Source organism: Mustelus asterias, chromosome 3 (genome assembly GCF_964213995.1).
Source record: "Mustelus asterias chromosome 3, sMusAst1.hap1.1, whole genome shotgun sequence".
Taxonomy (NCBI): domain Eukaryota; kingdom Metazoa; phylum Chordata; class Chondrichthyes; order Carcharhiniformes; family Triakidae; genus Mustelus; species Mustelus asterias.
The window spans coordinates 16,654,367-16,678,704 of NC_135803.1; the positions used below are offsets into that span (position 1 = coordinate 16,654,367).

A 24,338-nucleotide genomic window follows, 5' to 3' on the forward strand; every position below is an offset into this window, starting at 1 on the left:
CCTATTGGAATATGAACTCCCTGATTAAGGAGTCAATTGATGGGCCAATCAGGGTGTCTTTTCCTTGTATTTAACTGGGAGTGTCAGTTCCTCTGGCACTCCTGAAGATAGACTGCTCACTGATAGCACTCTGTACTGCTGTTGGAATTGTAAATAAAGGGATTTTGGTGAATGGACTTCTGTCTCCACAGACTTGTTACAGTCACGTTTACCAGCTTTTTATTTCCAGTTCTCTTCGAAAAAGAAATCAATCCACTTTGGTAGGATTTGAACTCGTGGTCAACTCATGGTGGCACAGTGGTTAGTACTGCTGCCTGACAGTGCCAGGGACCCGGGTTCAATTCCTGGCTTGGGTCACTGTCTAAAAGCAAATTACTGCGGATGCTGGAATCTGAAACTCAAAGAAGCTTTGACAAAAGGTCATCTGGACTCGAAACGTCAGCTCTTTTCTCTCCTTACAGATGCTGCCAGACTTGCTGAGATTTTCCAGCATTTTCTCTTTTGGTTTGGGTCACTGTCTGTGCAGTCTACACATTCTCCCCGTGTCTGCGTGGGTTTCCTCCGGGTGCTCCGGTTTCCTCCCACAGTCTGAAAGATGTGCTGGTTAGGTGTATTGGCCATGCTAAATTCTCCCTCGGTGTACCCGAACAGGTGCTTGAGTGTGGCAACTAGGGGATTTTCACAGTAACTTCATTGCAGTGTTAACGTAAGCCTACTTGTGACACTAATAAAGAAACTTAAACCAAATTTTAATATTACTAGCTCAGTAGCAATCTTCTTTGCTTACTGTTGCAATGTTTTCACATTTCACCCCCCCCTGCCCCCCCATCACAACACCCTCCGTGGCCCACACCCACACGACCCCCCTGCTTGCATAGCCCCTTCCCCGCATGGCCCCCCCCGCCCCCCCATGCGACTCCGTGAGGTCACGCCAGCGAGGCGGAAGATTCCAGGAGGTGGGAAAAAGCCATGCGAGTCAGTTCTTTTAACTTTCATCAGTTCTACGAAAATGGTGCAAAGCAGTTCTCACCGGCTAAACAGGGCCGGGGAGGATGCAAAGCCGATTCGTGTCCGACTCACCACGCCAAACGGCCGGCGCAGCGAGCCAGTAGATCGCGCCCCTTCTCTCTTTTCAAAGTTTGCTGGAGCAATTTCCATTCACAGAATCATAGAAACCCTCCAGTGCAGAAGGAGGCCATTCGGCCCATCGAGTCTGCACCGACCACAATCCCACCCAGGCCATACCCCCACATATTGTACCCGCTAATCTCTCTAACCTACACATCTCAGGACTCTAAGGGGCAATTTTTAACCTGGCCAATCAACCTAACCCGCACATCTTTGGACTGTGGGAGGAAACCGGAGCACCCGGAGGAAACCCACGCAGACACGAGGAGAATGTGCAAACTCCACACAGACAGTGACCCGAGCCGGGAATCGAACCCGGGACCTTGGAGCTGTGAAGCAGCAGTGCTAACCACTGTGCTACCGTGCCGCCCATAATGAGCCCATCATGAAACTGGCCGTGTGTGTGGATAACTGACTCACCTTTGAACTCATGTGCATATTTGTTAGAGCTACTTAAAACGTTAAAGTATAAAGTCTTTTGACAATCAGGAAAGTAAGCTCATCCCAGTTCCAAGGAGTTCATTCTGTTAACCGTGGCCACTGGGGATTTTCTCCAATTGGGCGGGGAAGGTGGAGTTGAGGCCGCTGACGGCAATGGCGGCTCTCTCCGCTATAGCATGCCGCTTAGAAATAAATTGGAAGTCACGGGTTCCAAGATGTATCACTGGCTGGGGGGCCTCTGATTTGCCCTCCCCACCAGCCACTCAGACTCTATGACCAGGGTGCCATTATTAAAGATCGCCTCACCACACACCAGTTCACCCAGGTGCACTCCCCTGGCACCCTCCTTAACCCCAGGGTGCTGCACCCACCGAGCTCCCCTGGAAGGTCTGCTCGCCAGGTGCACACCTTCTAATATCAGTTGTGCTTTACATCGTTCCGATGTTATGCCATCATAGCGTGAGGCGGGGGGGAGGGGGATGATTCCAGTGTACAGTTCTGGAATTTATTACAATGAAGTTCCCAATACTGAACATCAGGAAACTCAGCCCATTGACGGTGGGGGTCGCTTCCTGCTTTGATGTTAGGGTAAGGGTTGGTGCAGACTCGATGGGCCGAATGGCCTCCTTCCACAATGTAGGAATTCGATGATATTTTCCGCTCCCATCGTCGAACTTGCCTGAGGTGAACAGGCGCGGAAAATCCCAGCCTCTCATTTATTTCTCCACAGATGCCACCAGACATCACTGTACTTATTTAAGTTAGTATCTCCTTGGGTTCAAATTAGCAGGTATTCGTGCTGAGGAATTTTGTCTTTTACTTTTTGGCATCAAGTATCTCAGTACAAATATAGAGTTAGTATCCCTACGGTGCACAAGAGGCCATTCGGCCCATCAAGATCAATCCCACCCAGACCCTATCCCTCTAAACCCACATATTTATCCTGCTAGTCCCTTTGACACCAAGGGGCAATTTAGCATGGCCAATCCACCTAACCCGCATGCCTTTGGACTGTGGGAGGAAACCGGAGCACCCAGAGGAAACCCACGCAGATACGGGGAGAAGGTGCAAACGTCATACAGAGTCATACGAGGCCGGAATTGAACTCGGGTCCCTGGCGCTGTGAGGCAGCAGTGCTAACCACTGTGCCACCCATATAGAGTTGTATGTCCCGAATGTAACTTGCTAGCCTGTTCTAATAATGCAGCATTAAGATTCATAGAGCTTTTCCCAAAAGAGGAAACCTTGCAGCTTTTCCACCAACGTAACAAGATGACAAATTAGGCAGAGGTTAATACCAGTTCAAGGCTACCCAAACCAGATTGCTCACATTCCTTGTTATCAGTGATCATTGCATTCCATTAATCCCTGCTGGATTCTAAACTAGACTCCGGGGAGTTCTAATCAACTGGATTACTTGGACCATTTACTTTAGGATATTGTTGCATTTCGTCAGGAAGATATCCAGTCTCCTCAGGGATTTATGGCCACGCACTTAAGTGTGCACAAAGGGACAATGCAATTATTTACACGCCACAAGTGGAGAAAACCCATTTACAAGACTTACACTCAAGTGTCCTACTCAACTCATTAGAATTTCCATTAAATGGCCACAGAGGATTTGGTAAAGTGAACGTAGCGAGAGCAGACAGGTTAAAATACTGTTCAAGAAAATGACTATACCTCATATTGGGTGGCCACCACACTCAACCAAGCTGAAGGGCCAATGTCATCCACACACAAAAATAAAATTACACCCTCAAACTTAAAGGGTGGGATTTTCCAGCCACGCTCGCCCCAAGACCGGAAATCCCGCCTGAGATCAACGGACCTTTGCATGGTCCTGCCATAGAGTCATAGAGAGCTTTAACCTTTTAGAGCCCTGTACATAGCTATGATTCCCGTGGTGACGGGACGGAAAAATTCCACCCAAAACATCAGGAAAATATTGACCCAACAGTTCCAAATGAGTTGGGTCAAACTATGCTAAGATGGAGAACAACCAAGTATAAATAAATACCTCATATTGTTCGATACTTGGGGACTAACAAGAACCACCAGTTGTCTTGTAGTTTTGTGGTTTCGCAATGAAGTTCCTAATACCAAGGCTCCTTTTCCATATAGGTCATTGGTTGCTAACGTTACAAAGGCTTGATCTAGAAAAAGAAGAAAAGTAAAATGAATAGAAGGCAAAGACATTTCATCCAGTCCCAGTTCAAGATCAGATTTCAATACTTTGCCTTATTGTTCGTGAGTCCTCAGGAGGCAAGGCATATCCAGAAGAGGAAAGTTTATTTATTAGTGTTACAAGTAGGCTTACATTAACACTGCAATGAAGTTACTGTGAAAATCCCCTAGTCGCCACACTCCATCACCTGTTCGGGTACACCGAGGGAGAATTTAGCATGGCCAAGTCACCTAATCAGCACGTCTTTTGGACTTTGGGAGGGAACCAGAGCGGCTGGCAGAAACCCACGCAGACATGGGGAGAGCGTGCAGACTCCAAGCAGACAGTGACCCAAGCCAGGAATCAAACCCAGGTCCCTGGCGCTGTGAAGCAGCAGTGCTAACCATGACAGTAGGCAGTAGGTTGTCAGAATGTGCTACACAACAAAAACATAAACACTCTACACTCTCCCTTCAAGACACATAAATTTAATTGGGAAAGTAAATTTCCCATTCGGTGTTCCTTTATTCTCGGGAAGTAAAGCAGGCAGTGAGTTACACACTCAATAAAGGAAATGGGTAATGTGTTTAATCACAGCTAATATTAAAAATCTGAACCGTTGTAAGGATCATTCATGTAGTGCTGATTGCTGCCGAGAATTATGTTCGCCGAAAATCTCCATCCCTGCTCGTGGCTGGGATTCTCCGTTGCCGCTGAAAGTGAATGGAATTTTGGCTGGAACGCCCAATTCTCCGTTCTCACTTGCAGCGGGACAGGCACGGAAGAAATCGGAGAATCCCATCCACTATCTGTAAAAGGAATCACAAAACCAAATTCGCCGGGGAAAAAAAAAGTTAGCGCAATCGTCACTTCCTTTTAACCACCTTTCGCAAAGTGGCCTGGATCTCTCTCTCCATTTTTCTACCTGATATTTATTTATCTACTGTTGGGGAAGGTCACTTTAGATTACAGACGTGGTAGCACAATAGTATTATCGCTGCATCCAGAGACCCAGGGTAAAGCTCTGGGGACCAGAGTTCGAATCCCACCATGGTAGATGGTGGAATTTGAATTCAGTGAAAATCTAGAATTACAAAGTTTGATGACGACCATCAAACCATTGTCGATTGTCGCAAAAACCCAGCTGGTTCACTCATGTCCTTTTGGGAAGGAAATCTGCCATCCTTACCTGGTCTGGCCTACATGTGACTCCAGTCAGTCAATGTGGTTGGCTCTTAACTTGCCCTCTGAAATGGAGGGCAGTCAGGGGATGGGCAATAAATGCCGGCTCAGCCTGCGATGCCCACAGTCTGCAAATGAGTAATTTTTAAAAATCCCCAATGTCTATGTTTCAGGAGATGAAAGCAAAAGCTGGACTTCAGAGTTTAATTTTCTCAAATCTATTTAGGGAAACTGTAATGCTGAGAATGAATGACAGAAGGATTACTGCCTGACTGATGTTTTGAACATGTAAACCCTCAAGCCAATCTTTTGGTAGCTGCAATGCTTCCATTCTGATTTAGAAATTAGAAGCAGGAGTAGGCCATTCGGCCCTTCGAGTCTTGATCAATTGGGCCAGTGGGCTGACGAATGACAGATGGAGTTTAATTTAGATAAATGCGAGGTGATGCATTTTGGTAGATTGAACCAGTGCAGGACTTACTCAGTTAATGGTAGGGTGTTGGGGAGAGTCACAGAACAAAGAGGTTGAGGGGTACATGTTCATAGCTCCTTGAAAATGGAGTCACAGGTGGACAGAGTGGTGAAGAAGGCATTCGGCATGCTTGGGTTCATTGGGCAGAACATTGAAGTGGAGATGCCAGCGTTGGACTGGGGTGAACACAATAAGAGTTTTAACAACACCAGGTTAAAGTCCAACAGGCTTATTTGGGAGCAAATACCATTAGCTTTCGGAGCGCTGCTCCTTTGTCAGATGGAGTGGAAATCTGCTCTCAAACAGGGCACAGAGACACAAAATCAAGTTACAGAATACTGATTAGAATGCGAATCCCTACAACCAACCAGATCTTAAAGATACAGACAATGTGGGTGGAGGGAGCATGAAGCACAGGTTAGAGAGATGTGTATTGTCTCCAGACAGGACAGCCAGCAAGTCCAGGAGGCAAGCTGTGGGGGTTACTGATAATGTGACATAAATCCAACATCCCAGTTTAGGCCGTCCTCATGTGTGTGGAACTTGGCTATCAGTTTCTGCTCAGCGACTCTGTCCTGTCATGTGTCGTGAAGGCTGCCTTGGAGAACGCTTACCCTAAGATCAGAGGCTGAATGCCCGTGACCGCTGAAGTGCTCCCTCAGCGGTCACGGGCATTCAGCCTCTGATCTTCGGGTAAGCATCCTCCAAGGCGGCCTTCACGACACACGACAGCGCAGAGTCGCTGAGCAGAAACTGATAGCCAAGTTCCACACACATGAGGACGGCCTAAACTGGGATGTTGGATTTATGTCACATTATCAGTAACCCCCACAGCTTGCCTCCTGGACTTGCTGGCTGTCCTGTCTGGAGACAATACACATCTCTTTAACCTGTGCTTAATGCTCCCTCCACTCACATTGTCTGTCTCTTTAAGATCTGGTTGGTTGTAGGGATTCGCATTCTAATCAGTATTCTGTAACTTGATTTTGTGTCTCTGTGCCCTGTTTGAGAGCAGATTTCCACTCCATCTGACGAAGGAGCAGCGCTCCGAAAACTAATGGTATTTGCTACCAAATAAACCTGTTGGACTTTAACCAGAACATTGAATACAGGAGTTGGGATGTCTTGCTGAAGTTGTACAAGACATTGGTAAGGCCACACTTGGAATACTGTGTACAGTTCTGGTCATCCTATTATAGAAAGGATATTATTAAACTAGAAAGAGTGCAGAAGAGATTTACTGGGATGCTACCGGGACTTGATGGTTTGAGTTATAAGGAGAGGCTGGATAGACTGGGACTTTTTTCTCTGGAGCGTAGAAGGCTGGGGATGATCTTATAGAGGTCTATAAAATAGTGAGGGGCACAGATCAGCAAGATAATCAATATCTTTTCCCAAAGATAGGGGAGTCTAAAACTAGAGGGCATAGGTTTAAGGTGAGAGGGGAGAGATACAAAAGGGTCCAGAGGGGCAATTTTTTCACATGGAGGTTGGTGAGTGTCTGTTACAAGCTGCCGGAGGTAGTAGTAGAGGCAGGTACAATGTTGTCTTTTAAAAAGCATTTAGATAGTTACATGGGTAAGATGGGTATAGAGGGATTTGGGCCAAATGCGGGCAATTGGGACTAGCTTAGGGGTTTAAAAAAAAGAGGGCGGCATGGACAAGTTGGGCCGAAGGGCCTGTTTCCATGCTGTAAACCTCTATGACTCTATGAGCCTGCTCCGCCATTCATCTTGATCATGGCTGATCAGCGAATTCAATATCCTGATCCCCCATTCTCCCCCCCCATATCCCTTGATCCCTTTAGCTCAAGGGCTATATCTAATTTCTTCTTGAAATCAAACGACGTTTTGGCCTCAACTACATTCTGTGGTAGTGAATTCCGCACAGTCACCACCCTCTGGGTGAAGAAATGTCTCCTCACCTCAATTCTCAAAGATTTATCCCTTATCCTGAAACTATGACCCCTAGTTCTGGATTCCCCCACCATCGGGAACATTCTTACTGAATCTACCCTGTCCAACCCCTGTCAGAATGTTTTAAGTTTCAAAAACCATTGCTTCCTTTTTGATTGATGCTGCATCCCATGATTGACACAACACAATGTTTTCCCAAATTAGGACTTTTTACATTCCACGGCAGCCCACTTTCAAGGCATTTTCTTAAAAGTCAAATGTTTTCCCCAAGCAGCAAATTACTATTCATCAAATCATATAAATTCCATCAGGAAACCCAGCCTCCAATCTCTTTAATGGGACAGTAAATCTCATGTCCAAGTTATAGAACATAGAAAGCCACAGCACAAACAGGCCCTTCGGCCCACAAGTTGCGCCGATCACATCCCCACCTCTAGGCCTATCTATAGCCCTCAATCCCATTAAATCCCACGTACTCATCCAGAAGTCTCTTAAAAGACCCCAACGAGTTTGCCTCCACCACCACCGACGTCAGCCGATTCCACTCACCCACCACCCTCTGAGTGAAAAACTTACCCCTGACATCTCCTCTGTACCTACCCCCCAGCACCTTAAACCTGTGTCCTCTCGTAGCAACCATTTCAGCCCTTGGAAATAGCCTCTGAGAGTCTACCCTATCCAGACCTCTCAACATGTTGTAAACCTCTATCAGGTCACCTCTCATCCTTCGTCTCTCCAGGGAGAAGAGACCAAGCTCCCTCAACCTATCCTCATAAGGCATGCCCCCCAATCCAGGCAACATCCTTGTAAATCTCCTCTGCACCCTTTCAATGGCTTCAACATCTTTCCTGTAATGAGGTGACCAGAACTGCGCGCAGTACTCCAAGTGGGGTCTAACCAGGGTCCTATAAAGCTGCAGCATTATCTCCCGACTCCTAAACTCAATCCCTCGATTAATGAAGGCCAGTACGCCGTACGCCTTCTTGACCGCATCCTCCACCTGCGAGGCCGATTTAAGAGTCCTATGGACCCGGACCCCAAGGTCCTTCTGATCCTCTACACTGCTAAGAATGGTACCCTTCATATTATACTGCTGCTTCATCCCATTGGATCTGCCAAAATGGATCACCACACACTTATCCGGGTTGAAGTCCATCTGCCACTTCTCCGCCCAGTCTTGCATTCTATCTATGTCTCGCTGCAACTTCTGACATCCCTCCAAACTATCCACAACACCACCTACCTTGGTGTCGTCAGCAAACTTACCAACCCATCCCTCCACTTCCTCATCCAGGTCATTTATGAAAATGTGAATAATTTTAGATTGCTGGTGATCTATGAAGAGTTTTGTATATGCCAGTGAATGGAAGAGGGAACAAGTGTGACTTTCTTCATTTTTACACACTCCCTCCCAATGAGGAAGGGTAAAGTGGGACGGGATGCAAAACTGAGAAGCAGGTTGAACAAAAAGTGCTTGTCACACCTATGGCGACTGACTGTAGTCTGGTGCTTACACCTACCTTACTGAAAGGACTGGATAACTTGAGACTAAGCTCCACTATTAATTCAGCCTTTCCATGACCTTGGCTAGAATTCAATGAGTGAGGACAGTTACCATTTTAACCATCATTCTCTTTACAGGCAGCTGAGTAGAAGAAAATGATATGTATATATGGTTAGTCATCATTAATGGAGTTCAGTACTGCTTGGATATTAAAAAAGTGTAACTGGATGCAAGTTCTTCCTAGTAAAGGCAACTAACTTTCTGTATTAAGTTTGGTGTCAACTGCCCAAAGTTTCTATATGTTGCTTGGAGGGACATGAAGGCATGGAGAAGGTGCTTTCGGTTCCGGGAAGGGAAGACGGATTAACCCAAGATAAACACAAAATACAGTGGATGCTGGAATCTGAAACAAAAATAGAAAAATGCTGGAAAATCTCAGCAGGTCTGACAGCACCTGTGGGGAGAGAATAGAACCAACGTTTCGAGTCTCGATGACCCTTCGTTCATGAAAGGTGGATTGATTGTCAAAGCTGGTGCTGTTTTCATAGAATCTCTGCAGTGCAGAAGGAGGCCATTTGGCCCATCGAGTTTCCACCAGCCCATCGAGTTTGCCCCAACTCTCCGACAGAGCATCTTACCCAGGCCCTATCTCTGTAATCCCCACATATTTACACCCCACTAAATTCCCCTAACCTACACATTTTAGGACACTAAAGGACAATTTAGCATGGTCAATCAACCTAACCTGCACATCTTTGGACCGTGGGAGGAAATCGGAGCATCTGGAGAAAACCCATGCAGACACAAAGAGAACATGCAATCTCTACACGGACAGTGACCCGAGGCTGGAATCGAACCTGGGCCCTTGGTGTTGTGAGGCAGCAGTGCCACCATGCCGCCTTGGAGAAGAGCAAGTTGAGAGGCGATATGATGGATGTGTTCAAAATCCTGAGGGAGCCTGGACAGTGTAGTTAGTTAAAAAGAAGCTGTCTCTACCTGGATGCCATGGTGTTCAACGTTCAATCATAGCTTTCAATAGGGAATTGGTAATTACCTGATTTTGCAGGACGATGGGGAAAGAGCAGGGCGGAGAGTGGGGCTAGCCAAGTTAATCTTGCACAGACAAGACCAGCTAAAGCTGAATGGTCTCAGGCTATAGCTGTAACAATTCTGCAATTGTTACCCAAGCAGCAGTTACAAACGCTACGCCACATATAATCAAGTAGGGAAATGTGTTCAGTAAGATTCCACAAACTGCACATGATAAAGAAGCAAAAATTCTGCTTGTGATGTGGATGAGATAAATGTTGGTCAAGAAACCAGAATTCCTTCTTTGAGGAGTGCCATTGGATTGATTATATCCAGCCAAGACGACAGAATGGGCTTCACTTAATTCTCACTGGGAAGAGTGCCAGCCTGAACTAAGTGCTGAAATCTCAAATGGGTTTTGAACCATGCTGTTCAGACTCTTGAGGCAAAAGGGGAAGGCAGTGGTATTGTCACTGGACTGGTCATCCAGAGATCCAGCATAATCCCCGGCAGATAGTGGAATTTGAATTCAATAAAAATCGGGAATTAAAAGTTTAATGGTAACCATAAAACCATTGTCGATTGTCATGAAAACCTATCTGGTTCACTACTGTCCCTGAGGGAAGGAAATCTGCTGTCCTTACCTGGTCTGGCCTACATGTGACTCCAGACCCACAGCAATGTGGTTGTTGCTTAAAATGTCCTCTGGGATGGACAACAAATGCTGGCCCAGCCAGCGACACCCACATCCCATATAGGAATAAGAATACGTGTCACAGTCGGAAAGACGTGTTGGGTAGGTGCATTGGCCATGCCAAATTCTCCCCCATCGGGAAAAAGGTACAAAAGTCTGAGGTCACGTACCAACCCACTCAAGAACAGCTTCTTCCCTGCTGCCATCAGACTTTTGAATGGACCTACCTCGCATTAAGTTGATCTTTCTCTACACCCGGGCTATGACTGTAACACTACATTCTGCACCCTCTCCTTTCCTTCTCTATGAACGGTATGCTTTGTCTGTATAGCGTGCAAGAAACCATACTTTTCACTGTATGTTAATACATGTGACAATAATGAATCAAATCAAACAGGCACCAGAGTGCAGCGGCTAGGGGATTTTCACAGTAACTGCATTGCAGTGTTAATGTAAGCAGACTTGTGACACTAATAAATAAACATTAAACTTAAAACTTTAGTATTGAGTCAGGGCATACAACTATCACATTCATGTAGAAATCATGCTTTGCTTGGGTTTCCCCAAATACCAACAGTACGGTGTCAATGTGCGATAGGAGAAGAAACATTAATCTGAATGCAAAGAACGTGTTGTGGGTAATAATACTATCAGCTATAGTGCAGTCGAATCACCAGTTCAATCAGGGAGAGAACCTAAATAATGCCCAGGCCAAGAACAGAATGAAAGGCCGAGCTTGCTGCCAAAATGGTGCATGCACAGTTGCACCACCTCATTCCATGACTTTACTGCAAGTGACAAGAGATCAGAACCGAACTCATTCTCCAACCACAGTGTGATACTCACCCTCTCCATTTGGTTTCTTGCTTTATTTAGGATTTGGGAATCAGAAAGGGCTATTTTAATCAGAACAAAACACAACGCCCATTTTTGCCTCGGTAATTTTCTTTAGCTTTACTTTTTTCCCGATGGCATGCAGCCATTTCAAACAAGCGAGCATGTACGTACAGGCTGGAGACTTCAAACACCCTTTACAATGCAATGGGGCAGGTTTTTCATGTCCTTCCTTCTGAAACACCTGGGTATAGACACAAAGATTTCAAATGGGTTGGGAAATTGGCTGCCTGCCTTCCTTGTGGGTATGGGATCCTCCTCACCTGATTTTTCCTCTTATATTCTGTACCATAGGAACATAAGAAATAGGAGCAGGAGTAGGCCATCTAGCCCCTCGAGCCTGCCCCGCCATTCAATAAGATCATGGCTGATCTGAAGTGGATCAGTTCCACTTACCCGCCTGATCCCTATAACCCCTAATTCCCTTACCAATCAGGAATCCATCTATCCGTGATTTAAACATATTCAATGAGGTAGCCTCCACCACTTGAATGGGCAGAGAATTCCAGAGATTCACCACCCTCTGAGAGAAGAAGTTCCTCCTCAACTCTGTCCTAAACTGACCCCCCTTTATTTTGAGGCTGTGCCCGCTAGTTCTAGTTTCCTTTCTAAATGGAAAGAATCTCTCCACCTCTACCCTATCCAGCCCCTTCATTATCTTATAGGTCTCTATAAGATCCCCCCTCAGCCTTCTACATCCAACGAGTACAAACCCAATCTGCTCAGTCTCTCCTCATAATCAACACCCCTCATCTCTTGTATCAACCTGTTGAACCTTCTCTGCACTCCCTCCAAGGCCAATATATCCTTCTGCAAATAAGGGGACCAATACTGCACACAGTATTCCAGCTGCGGCCTCACCAATGCCCTGTACAGATGCAGCAAGACATCTCTGCTTTTATATTCTATCCCCCTTGCGATATAGGCCAACATCCCATTTGCCTTCTTGATCACCTGTTGCACCTGCAGACTGTGTTTATGCATCTCATGCACAAGGACCCCCAGGTCCCTCTGCACGGCAGCATGTTGTAATTTCTTTCCATTTAGATAATAATCCAATCTGCTCTTATTTCTTCCAAAGTGAATAACCTCATATTTGTTAACATTATACTCCATCTGCCAGATCCTCGCCCACTCACTCAGCCTGTCCAAATCTCTCTGCAGACCTTCTAAGCCCTCCACACGATTCACTTTTCCACTTATCTGCAAACTTTGTTACCCTACACTCAGTCCCCTCCTCCAGATCGTCTATATAAATAGTTGAGGCCCCAGTACCGATCCCTGCGGCACGCCACTAGTTACCATCCGCCAACCAGAAAAGCACCCATTTATTCTGACGCTCTGCTTCCTGTCGGATAGCCAATCCCCAATCCACGCTAACACCCTACCCCCAACTCCGTGTGACCCAATCTTCTTCAGCAACCTTTTGTGAGGCACCTTATCAAACGCCTTTTGGAAATCCAAAAACACCGCATCCACCGGTTCCCCTCCGTCAACCGCACTAGTCACATCCTCATAAAAATCCAACAGGTTTGTCAAGCACGACTTTCCCCTCATGAATCCATGCTGCGTCTGCTTAATCGAACCATTCTTATCCAGATGGCTTGCTATTTCTTCTTTAATGATGGATTCCAGCATTTTCCCAACTGTAGACGTTAAGCTAACCGGCCTGTCGTTACCCACCTTTTGTCTATTTCCTTTTTTAAACAGCGGTGTAATATTAGCCGTTTTCCAATCCGCAGGCACTACCCCAGAATCCAATGAATTTTGATAAATAACCACTAACGCATCCTGGAGGATTCACTTTTAAAGTTTATTTGTTAGCGTCACAATTAGGGTTACATAAACACTTCAATGAAGTTACTGCGAAAATCGATATGCACAAGTTAGGAAAACCAAAGCGGCAATTCAAATTTCTGCATCTGTTTTCCAACATTGGCAAGATTCAGGTTTTCTGTGCATACCGGGGGCCATCTTTTGTTGGCTGGAGACACAGTGGGCAGAATTCTCCCAACCAGCCCACGGTGGGTTTGGTGGCAGGTGGGCATGGTGAGTCTGGCAGGAGACAGAAAATCAGAAACTCACCGGCGTACAATTGCGTGGAAAACAATTAGGGTGGCACGGCGGTTAGCACTGCTGCCCCACAGCGCCAGGGGCCCGGGTTCCTTTCCTTGGGTCACTGTCTGTGCAGAGTCTGCACGTTCTCCCCGTGTCTGCGTGGTTTCCTCCGGGTGCTCCGGTTCCCTCCCACAGTTTGAAAGACGTGCTGGTTAGGTGCATTGGCCATGCTAAATTCTCCCTCAGTGTACCCGAACAGGCGGCAGAGTGTGGTGACTAGGGGATTTTCACAGTAACTTCATTGCAGTGTTAATGTAAGCCTACTTGTTACACTAATAAATAAACTTTAAGCTTTAATTCTTCCAATGGCAGGTCGCTCTTCCTGCTGGCAGGTGTGGCAAACGCCATTTGCCACTCATGAATGTTCATTAAACAGCTTCCCACCAATATCCTGTCAGGCCTTCCAATCCTGTGTCATGCCTGTAGGAATTGACACTGGCGTCAAACCTGATTGCTAATGAGTGGTTGGCACGAGGAGGTCCTCAGTGCACAGACTGACTTTGGGATGAGTGCAACAACTTTTCGCCATAGTGTGGTGTTGCCCAACACTCTGCCGGGGTAGATTGGTTCCTGCCCCCAACTCCATGCCAAGCTGGTCCTTATGGACAGCACCATGGGTGCTGCTAAACCCACGGGCCCTGCTTGCTTCAGTACTGCGCCTGGGTTTGGGGGGGTATAGGGGTCTCCTTGCCACTGGTGCCACATGCCCAGTGTCTATCTGGACAGCCCTGTGCTGCGGGACCCATGCATTCACTGCAACACAAGGTCTGAAGTTCAACAGAGGGTGGGGTATGAGGTGAGGTTTGGGAGGGAGGCAATGTGGAAGGAGGGCTGCGCAAGGGGGACGGGAGCCCTCGGGAGGATGGAAAGAGGTGGAAAAAAAATGATGACCAATGGGAGGCAGAGGAGAGAGAAGTTGGCCCTCACCAGGCTGAATGAAAGAGGGTGAATGGGACACCATTTACTGGAAGGAGATGGATGAAGACTCCAAATGCAGTGGGTAGAGGTCCAAGTAGGACATGGGTGGTTGAATTAACGAACAGACATCTTCTTGAAGCTGCTCGCTTTTCCCTCGGGGTTGCTGATACCCTGCACAATCTGGTGAAGACAGCTGGGCTGCAGTGAAGGATAGGAGTGCGCTGAATTGATATTTAAATATGATGCCAGGAGCTTCAAAGCCATCAGCTGAGGGCAGGCAGACAAATTAGCTGCCATCTCGCCAGTAGAGAGCGAGAAGGGAACTCACTGAGGTATAATTAATCACTTTCCAAGCACAGAATCTGGTGCAGGGCCCTGCTGTTCTGGTTGGCGGGGCCGGTCTCCACACTTCAAAATGGGAGGATTCCACCCAGTGTTAATTAAACGATGTTTCACACACAGCTCAGTAAGGTGAGCAAACTCATCCAGGGCTAATCGTGCAGGCGCTTTGTATTCCAATCCACTTGACTCAGAGCTCAAGGGCTTAAAGTTGGATCTTCATCTGTTATGATCTGGCACCAGATGGGATTTACCCATTGAAATAGTTTAACAATCAAGAGGCAACAGAAAGCATCCCTCTGGAGTGAAAGGTGTCCAGCATTTTGTGTCAGTTCAACAAAGGTCAGTTATTGATTGTGTTCTAACTCATTAACGGATGGAGAGTCATGCACAAACTCTCTGATACAGCACAATGACAGGGACATATTACAGTTGACATTCAATCTGGAGTACTGTTTTTAAATTTAAGCTAAACTTAATTAAAAACCCACAGACCTCAAGGCAAAAAGGTCTTTGTGAAATTATCGATCACACTTAGCAAACAAGCCGCTCCCGACACAACTACATTCAGGTTTATGCTATAGAGTGCTTATAACCCTGTGAAGTGGCCATGATTCATGGATTTGTCTTGGCGGATAATAGCGGGCAGTTCAACATTCGCAAAAGTAGAAGAAGGCATCATCACTGATTGGTGACATAATGTTTGTATAATAACAGAACAAGAACAAATTCACCCTGCCCAGTGAGATTCCCAATTGGCATGTCAACTACAACTCCCACCAACTTTTTACAGATGCTTCCTTTCTGGTTGTATCACAGCTTGGTATGGCTCCTGCTCTGTCCAAGACCACAAGAAACTTAAAGGAGTCGTGAATGTAGCCCAATCCATCTCGCAAACCAGCCTCCCATCCATTGACTCCATCAACACTTCCCGCTGCCTCGGAAAAGCAGCCAGCATAATTAAGGACCCCACGCTCCCCGGACATTCTCTCTTCCACCTTCTTCCATCGGGAAAAAGATACAAAAGTCTGAGGTCACGTACCAACCGACTCAAGAACAGCTTCTTTCTTGCTGCCATCAGACTTTTGAATGGATCCACCTTTTCCAGCCGCGCTCACCCCAAAACATGAAAATCCTGCCCGAGGTCAATGGACCTTTGCATGGTTCACCGCCCCCTCCCCCCCCCTCCACGTCCGCCACGATGCCCGTGCCGGGCGGGACGGGAAAATTCCTCTGATCAGGTCAGTGTCAAGATGAGGGAGTGCCACGATTAACCTGAGCGAGCCCAGATTGCTATACAGCAATGCGGCTGAGATGTAGGTGTATGGACATTACATCCCATCACAGCTCACCCACTAACCATGGCCACTTGTACATGGCAAGAAATGAAGGCATTTTGCATACATGATACGGGGCGGCACGGTAGCACAGTGGTTAGCACTGCTGCTTCACAGCTCCAGGGACCTGGGTTCGATTCCCGGCTTAGGTTACTGTCTGTGTGGAGTTTGCACATTCTCCTCGTGCCTGCGTGGGTTTCCTCCGGGTGCTCCGGTTTCCTCCCACATTCCAAAGATGTGCAAGTTAGGTTGATTGGCCATGCTTAAATTGCCCCTTAATGTCCTGAGATGTGTAGGTTAGAGGGATTAGTGAGTAAAATATGTAGGGATATGGGGGTAGGGCCTGGGTGGGATTGTGGTTGGTGCAGACTCGATGGGCCGAATGGCCTCTTTCTGTACTGTAGGGTTTCTATAATTTCTAGGTTAAAAGGTCTGCAGAGAATATCAGAAAATTCCTACAAATCAAAAACACCTCGAGAAAAAAAAATCTTTCAACCATTAATAAAATGTCACTCCCAATTCACTCATCACGGATACTGCAAAGTGGAAACAAATAGTTGCACGGTAATCCAGAAAACTAGCATGGCAGGGAAAAAAGGGACTTGCTCGCAGCTTTTCATCTTGGTTCTCATCAGGACAATTCGCAATAAATATAAAACGCAAGGGGAACCAGTTTCTTCTCATCAAGGCAGCATTTGACCGAGTGTGGCATCAAGGAGCCCTAGCAAAACACTGGAATCGATGGGAATCAAGGGGAAAAGCCTCAGCTGGCTGAGGTGATGCCTGGGCACAAAGGTAGATGTTTGTGGTTGTTGGAGGTCAATATTCAGTTGCTTCATCAATGACCTTCCTTCCATCATAAGGTCAGAAGTGGGGATGCTTGCTGATGACTGCACAATCTTCACTATCATTCATGACTCCTCAGATGCTGAAGCAGCCCAAATGCAGAAAGATCTGGAAAATATCCAAGTGGCAAGTAACATTCACACCACACAAGTGCCAGGCAATGACCATCTTCAACAAGAAGAATCTAACCATTGCCCCTTGACATTCAATGGCATTACCATCACTGAATTCCCCACTATTAACATCCTGGGGGTTACCACTGACCAGAAACTGAACCGGCTGGACTAGCCATTTAAATGCAGTGGCTACAAGAGCAGGTCAGAAGCTAGGAATCTTGCAGCGAGTAACTCACCTTCCAAAGCCCGTCCACAATCAGCAAGGCACGCATAGGCTGTGACTGGCGGTGATTTTAACCTGAGGATCACCACACCTCAGGCGAGGGGCAAGGTTGAGAAGGCAGGGACTTCATGAATAATCTATCGGTACTGGAATTGAACCCATGCTGTTGGTGTCGCTCTGCATCATTAACCAGCCAACTGAGCTACATTGACCCATCTAGAAGGACGAGGGCAGCAGATACATGGAAACGCCACCAGCTGGAGGTTCCCTTCCAAGTCAGTCATCATCCTGACTTGGAAATATGACACCATTCCTTCCATGGTTGGGTCAAGATCCTGGAATTCACTCCCTAACAGCACTGTGGGTATACCCACACCTCACACAGCGGTTCAAGAGGCAGCTCACTAAGGGCAAATAGGGATGGGCAGTGAATGCTGACCTAGCCAGCAATGCCCACATCCCTTGAATAAATAAAAAAAATGTAGAAATTGTAAATAGAAAAACAGGAAATGCTGGAAAAACTCAGCAGGTTTGTCTGTGGAGAGAGAAACAGAGTTAATGTTGAGTCTGTATGACTCTCTCAGGTTTGCAGAAAGCACAGTATTTTGCTTTTATGTATAAATTGTCATCCCCTTCACATTTGGTATTCTTGCTGATCAGAGCAAGGCAAAAAGCTTTAAAATTAAGTTTGTTTATTAGTCCCAAGTAGGCTTACATTAACACTGCAATGAAGTTACTGTGAAATTCCCCCAGTCGCCATAGTCCAGCGCCCGATCGGGTCAATGCACCTAGCCAGCAAGTCTTTCGGACTGTGGGAGGAGACCGGAGCACCCGGAGGAAACTTACGCAGACACGGGGAGAATGTGCAGACTCCGCACAGACAGTGACCCAAGCCGAGAATTGAACCCAGGTTCCTGGCTCTGTGAGGCAGCAGTGCTAACCACTGTGCTAACCATTGTGCTTTGACAAATGTGACAGTGGGAACACGTTACTAACATCTTCATCTTGGACACGATTCAATTCTTCAAATCATGCTTTAGGCTTACATTTGTTATGTCGGTCCAACTCAATTCATTTCTTTATGACAATAAACTCTCACATTATATCAAAGTAACTTTTATTTATCAGTGGCCTGCAGGTAGTCCGATGTGGCAATCATAGGCATCTCAATAAATTACAAGTTTCCTATAAGCCTGTATTATTTATGATCCTGCAAGAGCTTCTTAGAATGAAATCTCCACATAGAAATAGAGAAACATAAAAGATAGGAGCAGGAGGAGGCCATTTGGCCCTTCGAACCTGCTCCGCCATTCATGGCTGATCGCCCAACTCAATAGCCTCATCCTGCTTTCTCCCCATAACCTTTGATCCCGTTTGCCCCAAGTGCTATATCCAGCTGCCTCTTGAAAACATTCAATGTTTTGGCATCAACTACTTCCTGCGGTAATGAATTCTACAGGCTCATCACTCTTTGGGTGAAGAAATGTCTCCTCACCTCCATCCTAAATGGTCTACCCTGAATCCTCAGACTGTGACCCCTGGTTCTGGACTCTCCCACCAATGGGAACATCTTTCCTGCATCTACCCTGTCTAATCCTGTTAGAATTTTATAAGTCTCTATGAGGTCCCCCTTCATTCGTCTGAACTCCAGCAAAACAATCCTAATCTCGTCAATCTCTCCTCATACATCAGTCCTGCCATCCCCGGAATCAGCTTGGTAAACCTTCGCTGCGCTCCCTCGAGAGCAAGAACATCCTTCCACAGAAAAGGAGACCAAAACTGCACACAATATACGGTGCAGGAGGAGGCCATTTGGCCCATCAAGTCTGCCCTGACCACAATCCCACTCATAACACCACTTATTTACCATACTAATCCCCTGACACTAAGGGGCAATTTATCATGGCCAATCAACCTAACCCACACATGGACTGTGGGAGGAAAGTGGAGCACCCGGAGGAAGCTCGCGCAGATACGGGGAGAATGTTCAAACTCCACAGTCACCCAAGGCCGGAATCGAACCCTGGCGCTGTGAGGCAGCAGTGCTAACCATGTGCCACTGCGTCGCCCTAGATGTATTATTGAATTGGACTGCACCTTTGCCAAGCTGCAGATTTTGTGACAGGACAGTGTACAACTGAGATTTAGCATTCAGCCGTGTAAAAGAGGCTCCAGTGGTAATGGAGATGATATCCTAGGGCAATTCCATGACCTTAAATTCTGAATGGCAACATTGCTGTCCTGTAGAGCGGCTGCTTTCAAGCTGTAGCTATCCTGCAAATATCGACATCAATGTCAAATCCAAACCTGAACATTAGACTCAGATTGGGCAGAGATTACTTAGCCAATAGCCACCCATACATCCCCTATTTTACACCATTGGTGTCACAACACCATCCACACAGTTTAATTCAGAGCAAAGAAAGACACACGACCAGCTACATCAATAGCTGTTCACCTTATATATACCCTGACCCCTGACAAAAGGTGAGAAGTTCTACCAAATTCTGTGATCAAGCAGAGGGACTGTTTCCCTAAACAGTGGTCCAGCTGATGCATATGAAAATCAAGACCCTCTCCACGCAGTCATACAGTGATACAGTGGATGTGAGGAAGATGTTAGGAGAGACTAGGATCCAGGCCACAGCCTCAGATTAAAAGACCCTTTAGAACCGAGATGAGGAGGAATTTCTTCAGCCAGAGGGTGGCGAATCTGTGGAACTCTTTGCCGCAGAAGGCTGTGCAAGCCAGATTGAGTGCTTTTAAGACACAGAGATAGATAGGTTCTTGACTGATAAGGGGATCAAAGGTTAGGGGGAAAAGACTGAAGAATGGGGTTGAGAAACATGTCAGCCATGATCGAATGGTGGAATGGGCCGAATGGCCTAATTCTGCTCTTATATCTAATGGTCATCTCTGCGTTGCCTACAGCTGGTGTTGAGTAATGGCTGTCAACAAAATAATAAAAGGGGGGGACTTCGGTGCGGCACGGTGGCCCAGTGGTTAGCACTGCTGCCTCACAGTGCCAGAGACATGGGTTCGATTCCCGGCTTGGGTCACTGTCTGTGCGGAGTTTGCACGTCCTCCCCGTGTCTGCGTGGGTTTCCTCCGGGTGCTCCGGTTTCCTCCCACACTCCAAAGATGTGTGGGTTAGTTTGACTGGCCATGCTCAATTGACCTGTGTTGGGGGATTGGCAGCGTAAATGTGTGGGGTTGCGGGAATGGGGCCTGGGTGGGATTGTGGTGGGTGCAGACTCGATGGGCCAAATGGCCTTCTGCACTGTAGGGATTCTATGAATCTATTCTATCATTCTATGAGGTGACCAAAGCTAATGTCAAATGATCACACTACGAGTTAATACCCAGTGGAAAATCAATACAGCTAGTCTGTCCTTCTCAGTTTATTAGCCAATATATCCATGCAGCCCCAGGCAAGGTTTCCACAACAGCACATCAGAACAAAAACTAAACATGATAACATGGAAATACCTTAGGCACAAGCAACGTCTCACAACAACTTGATTGTTCCAACTATTCTAAGAATTTGTCTTTCAAATTCCATACTTGTACAAGTTATCCCCCTGACACTAAGGGAAAATCTCACCCAAACCTGTTCCCTGTAATCCCAAGTACTTACCCCACTAATCCCCCTAACCTACACATCTTGGGACACTAAGGGGCAATTTAGCATGGCCAATCCACCTAACCCACACATCCTTGGAACGTGGGAGGAAATTGGAGCACCCGGGAGAAACCCACGCAGACACAGGGAGAACGTGCAAACTCCACACAGTCACCCGAGGCCAGAATCGAACCCGGGTCCCTGACACTGAGAGGCAGCAGTGCTAACCACTGTGCCATCGTGCCGCCTGTATTGACAAGGCGGACATGGAAAGGATGTTTCTTCTTGTCCAGAACTAGTGGGCACTGTTTCAAAATTAGGAGTTGCACTTTTTGAACAGTGATGAGGAGAATTTTTCTCTCTCAGAGGGTTGTGCAAATTTGGAACTCTCTGCCTCAGAAGGCAGTTGGGGCAAGGTCCTTGAATATTTTTAAGGTGGAGATAGATAGATTCTAGTTAGGCAAAGGAATCAAAGATTATCAGGGGTAGATGGGAATGTGGAATTTGAAACACAACACATCAGCCATGATCTTGTTGAATGGTGGAATAGGCTCAAGGGGCCTTACTTCTGCTCCTATTTTGTTGTGTACTGAATTTATCATGAGACAGGGTACCTGAATTTTTTTTCCTGCCTCTCACCCCAACTATAAACTTATCTTCAAGAACACGAGAAATAGAAGCAGGAGTGGGCCACCAGGCCCTTCAAGCCTGTCCAGCCATTCAACACGATCATGGCTGATCTATGCCAGCCTCAACTCCTTTTCTGTACCATTTCCCCGTAGCCCTCTATTCCTCGATCGATCAAATATTTATCTAACTCCACTTTAAATACTTCTAATGATTCAGCCTCCTCCACCCTTTGGGGCAAGAATTCCAGAGATTCACCATCCCCTGCGAGGATAAATTTCTACGCACCTCAGTTTTAAATGACCGGCCCTTTATCTTGTAGCTGTGCCCCCTTGTTCAAGACTCACCCACGAGTGAAAACATCTCACCATCGACCCTGTCAATCACCCCTCAGGATCTTATATGTTTGAATAAAGTCACCCCTCACTCTTCTAAACTCCAAGGAATGCAGACCCAGACTATTTGGTCTTTCTTGATTGGACAACCCTCTGATCCGAGGAATTAGCCTGGTGAATCTCCTTTGGACTGGCTCCAATGTTACTATATCCTTTTTAAGCTTCAATACATCCTGCTCTTAACCACATAACCATAACACTTCTACTTTTAAAGAAGATTATGTCACCAGATACTTTTACTGGACGTCTTGTAATTGAGGATTTACACAATCGTGGATTGCACAAGGTTTCATTTTGCATTGTAACATTATATCCATTTTGTTCAGATAACAAAGTTATCTGGGGGAGAATGTATCGTTGCTGGTGTTGCAAACATTTACACTTGAAATGACAACTGGTGTTTATTTGCAACAAACATTTCAAATTTGACTTTTTTCACCTCAACAATTCTCTAAAATTAAAACTTGCATCCGAGAACATCCATCCCAAGTGTTTATTGTTCATTCAATCAGGACACTTTAACTAGGACCCAATCCGATTCCCAAAATATTTAACTTCTTCTGGTGTTTATGGTCGTATCAATCACATTCTTACCAGAAAAAGGTCCAAGCCTACTCACCTCTTGCAAAACAAAATCCAAATTTTTACGGGGATTTAACCGAAAGTAAACATCCATCTAATTTCTCCAACAAATTCACAACCAGCCCTTACACTCTTGTTGATACCCCACAGGGTCTCAACATCAGCCTCAACTCCTTTAAAATGAACAACAGCACATTCACACCCCATACCCCACAGTGCCTAACGTGGAACCTTCCCCATCACCCAAGTTAAAGTCTAATACAATCAACATTTGCACAACAACTCAAAGGGATGTAATGGGGCTGTGTCCCTGTTTGCACACTCCCAGTGTTGGGCACTCAGGAAGAAATAGTATAGAACTAGAACTAGAAGTAGGCGGCATGTCCTCAAAGTAAGGGGGAGCAGATTTAGGACTGAGTTGAGGAGGAACTTCTTCACCCAAAGGGTTGTGAATCTGTGGAATTCCCTGCCCAGTGAAGCAGTTGAGGCTACCCCGTTGAATGTTTTTAAGGCAAGGATAGATAGATTTTTGAACAGTCAAGGAATTAAGGGTTATGGTGAGCGGGCGGGTAAATGGAGCTGAGTCCACGAAAAGATCAGCCATGATCTTATTGAATGGCGGAGCAGGCTCGAGGGGCCAGATGGCCTACTCCTGCTCCTAGTTCTTATGTTCTTATGTATAGGGGATGGTGCAGCTCTGATTCACCCCAATAATACTGGGGCCAAAAGGGTTAAATTATGGAAGAGGGGTTGGGTGGAAGAGGCTTGTATTGTTTTGAATGTGGAAGATTTAAGGGATAATTAAATTGACAGCTTACAAACTGCCAAGAATTCCAGGATAGAAAGCAGAGGTTGGGGGGGGCAGGGGGAAGAAAATAGGACCAGGATATTCCGGCGCTGGTGTGGCAGGACCCACTGCAGGGGTACGCCAGGTCAGTCAAAAGTCCATTGACTTTCAGTGATACCAGAAAATCCTGGCCCGAATCCAGAGCAAGCTGCAGAACATTATTAGATTTTGTCTGTTTGCACTGTTTGAGAGCACATTTCCACTCCATCTGACGAAGGAGCAGTGCTCCGAAAGTTTAAGGTATTTGCCACCAAATAAACCTGTTGGACTTTAACCTGGTGTTGTGAGACTTCTTACAACATTATTAGAGCCGGGGTAATTTCATCATTGAATCCCTACAGTGCGGAAGGAGGCCATTCAGCCCATCGGGTTTGCACCAACAACAATTCCACTCAGGTCCTATCCCCGTAATCGCATGTATTTGCCCTCCTAATCCCCCCTGACACTAAGGGTTAATTTAGCAAAGCCAATCAACCTAACACGCACATCTTTGGACTGAGAGAGGAAACCGGAGCACCCAGGGAAAACCCACACAGACACAGGGAGAACGTGCAAACTCCACACAGTCACCCAAGGCCAGAATTGAACCCGGGTCCCTGGCACTGTGAGGCAGCAGTGCTAACCACTGTTCCACCGTGCCGCCCGGAAGCAGTTCACACCAAGGACAGTGGAAACTTGGAACTCTCCCTCCCAGTAAAGGTTTTGAGACTGGGGCAGGGGTCAACTGAAGGTTGTGATCGCGTAGACTTTGGTTAGGCAAGAATATCAAGTGTCAGAGGACCAAGGTGGGCAGATGCAAATCATCCACAATCTAAATGAATGACAGGCAGGTTTGAGGGGCATCGTGGCCTATCTCCATGCCCATCACTCAATCACTCCAAAGTTCCACATCACCAGTTGAATTTAGACAAATGTTGGGCACAATGGAAACATACAAAGAT

General features: G+C 46.5%; 1 protein-coding gene across 3 annotated transcripts in view; it reads right to left on the reverse strand.

The window, feature by feature from the left end:
* Nucleotides 1-24,338, reverse strand: part of gyg1a (glycogenin 1a) — a 92,758-nt gene that overhangs the window by 63,913 nt on the left and 4,507 nt on the right. For all 3 annotated transcript variants that reach the window (XM_078205481.1, XM_078205467.1, XM_078205474.1), the window contains exon 2: nt 3,590-3,725. In XM_078205481.1, the coding sequence (XP_078061607.1) occupies nt 3,590-3,725 (136 nt within the window). The remainder of the gene's footprint in view (nt 1-3,589; nt 3,726-24,338) is intronic.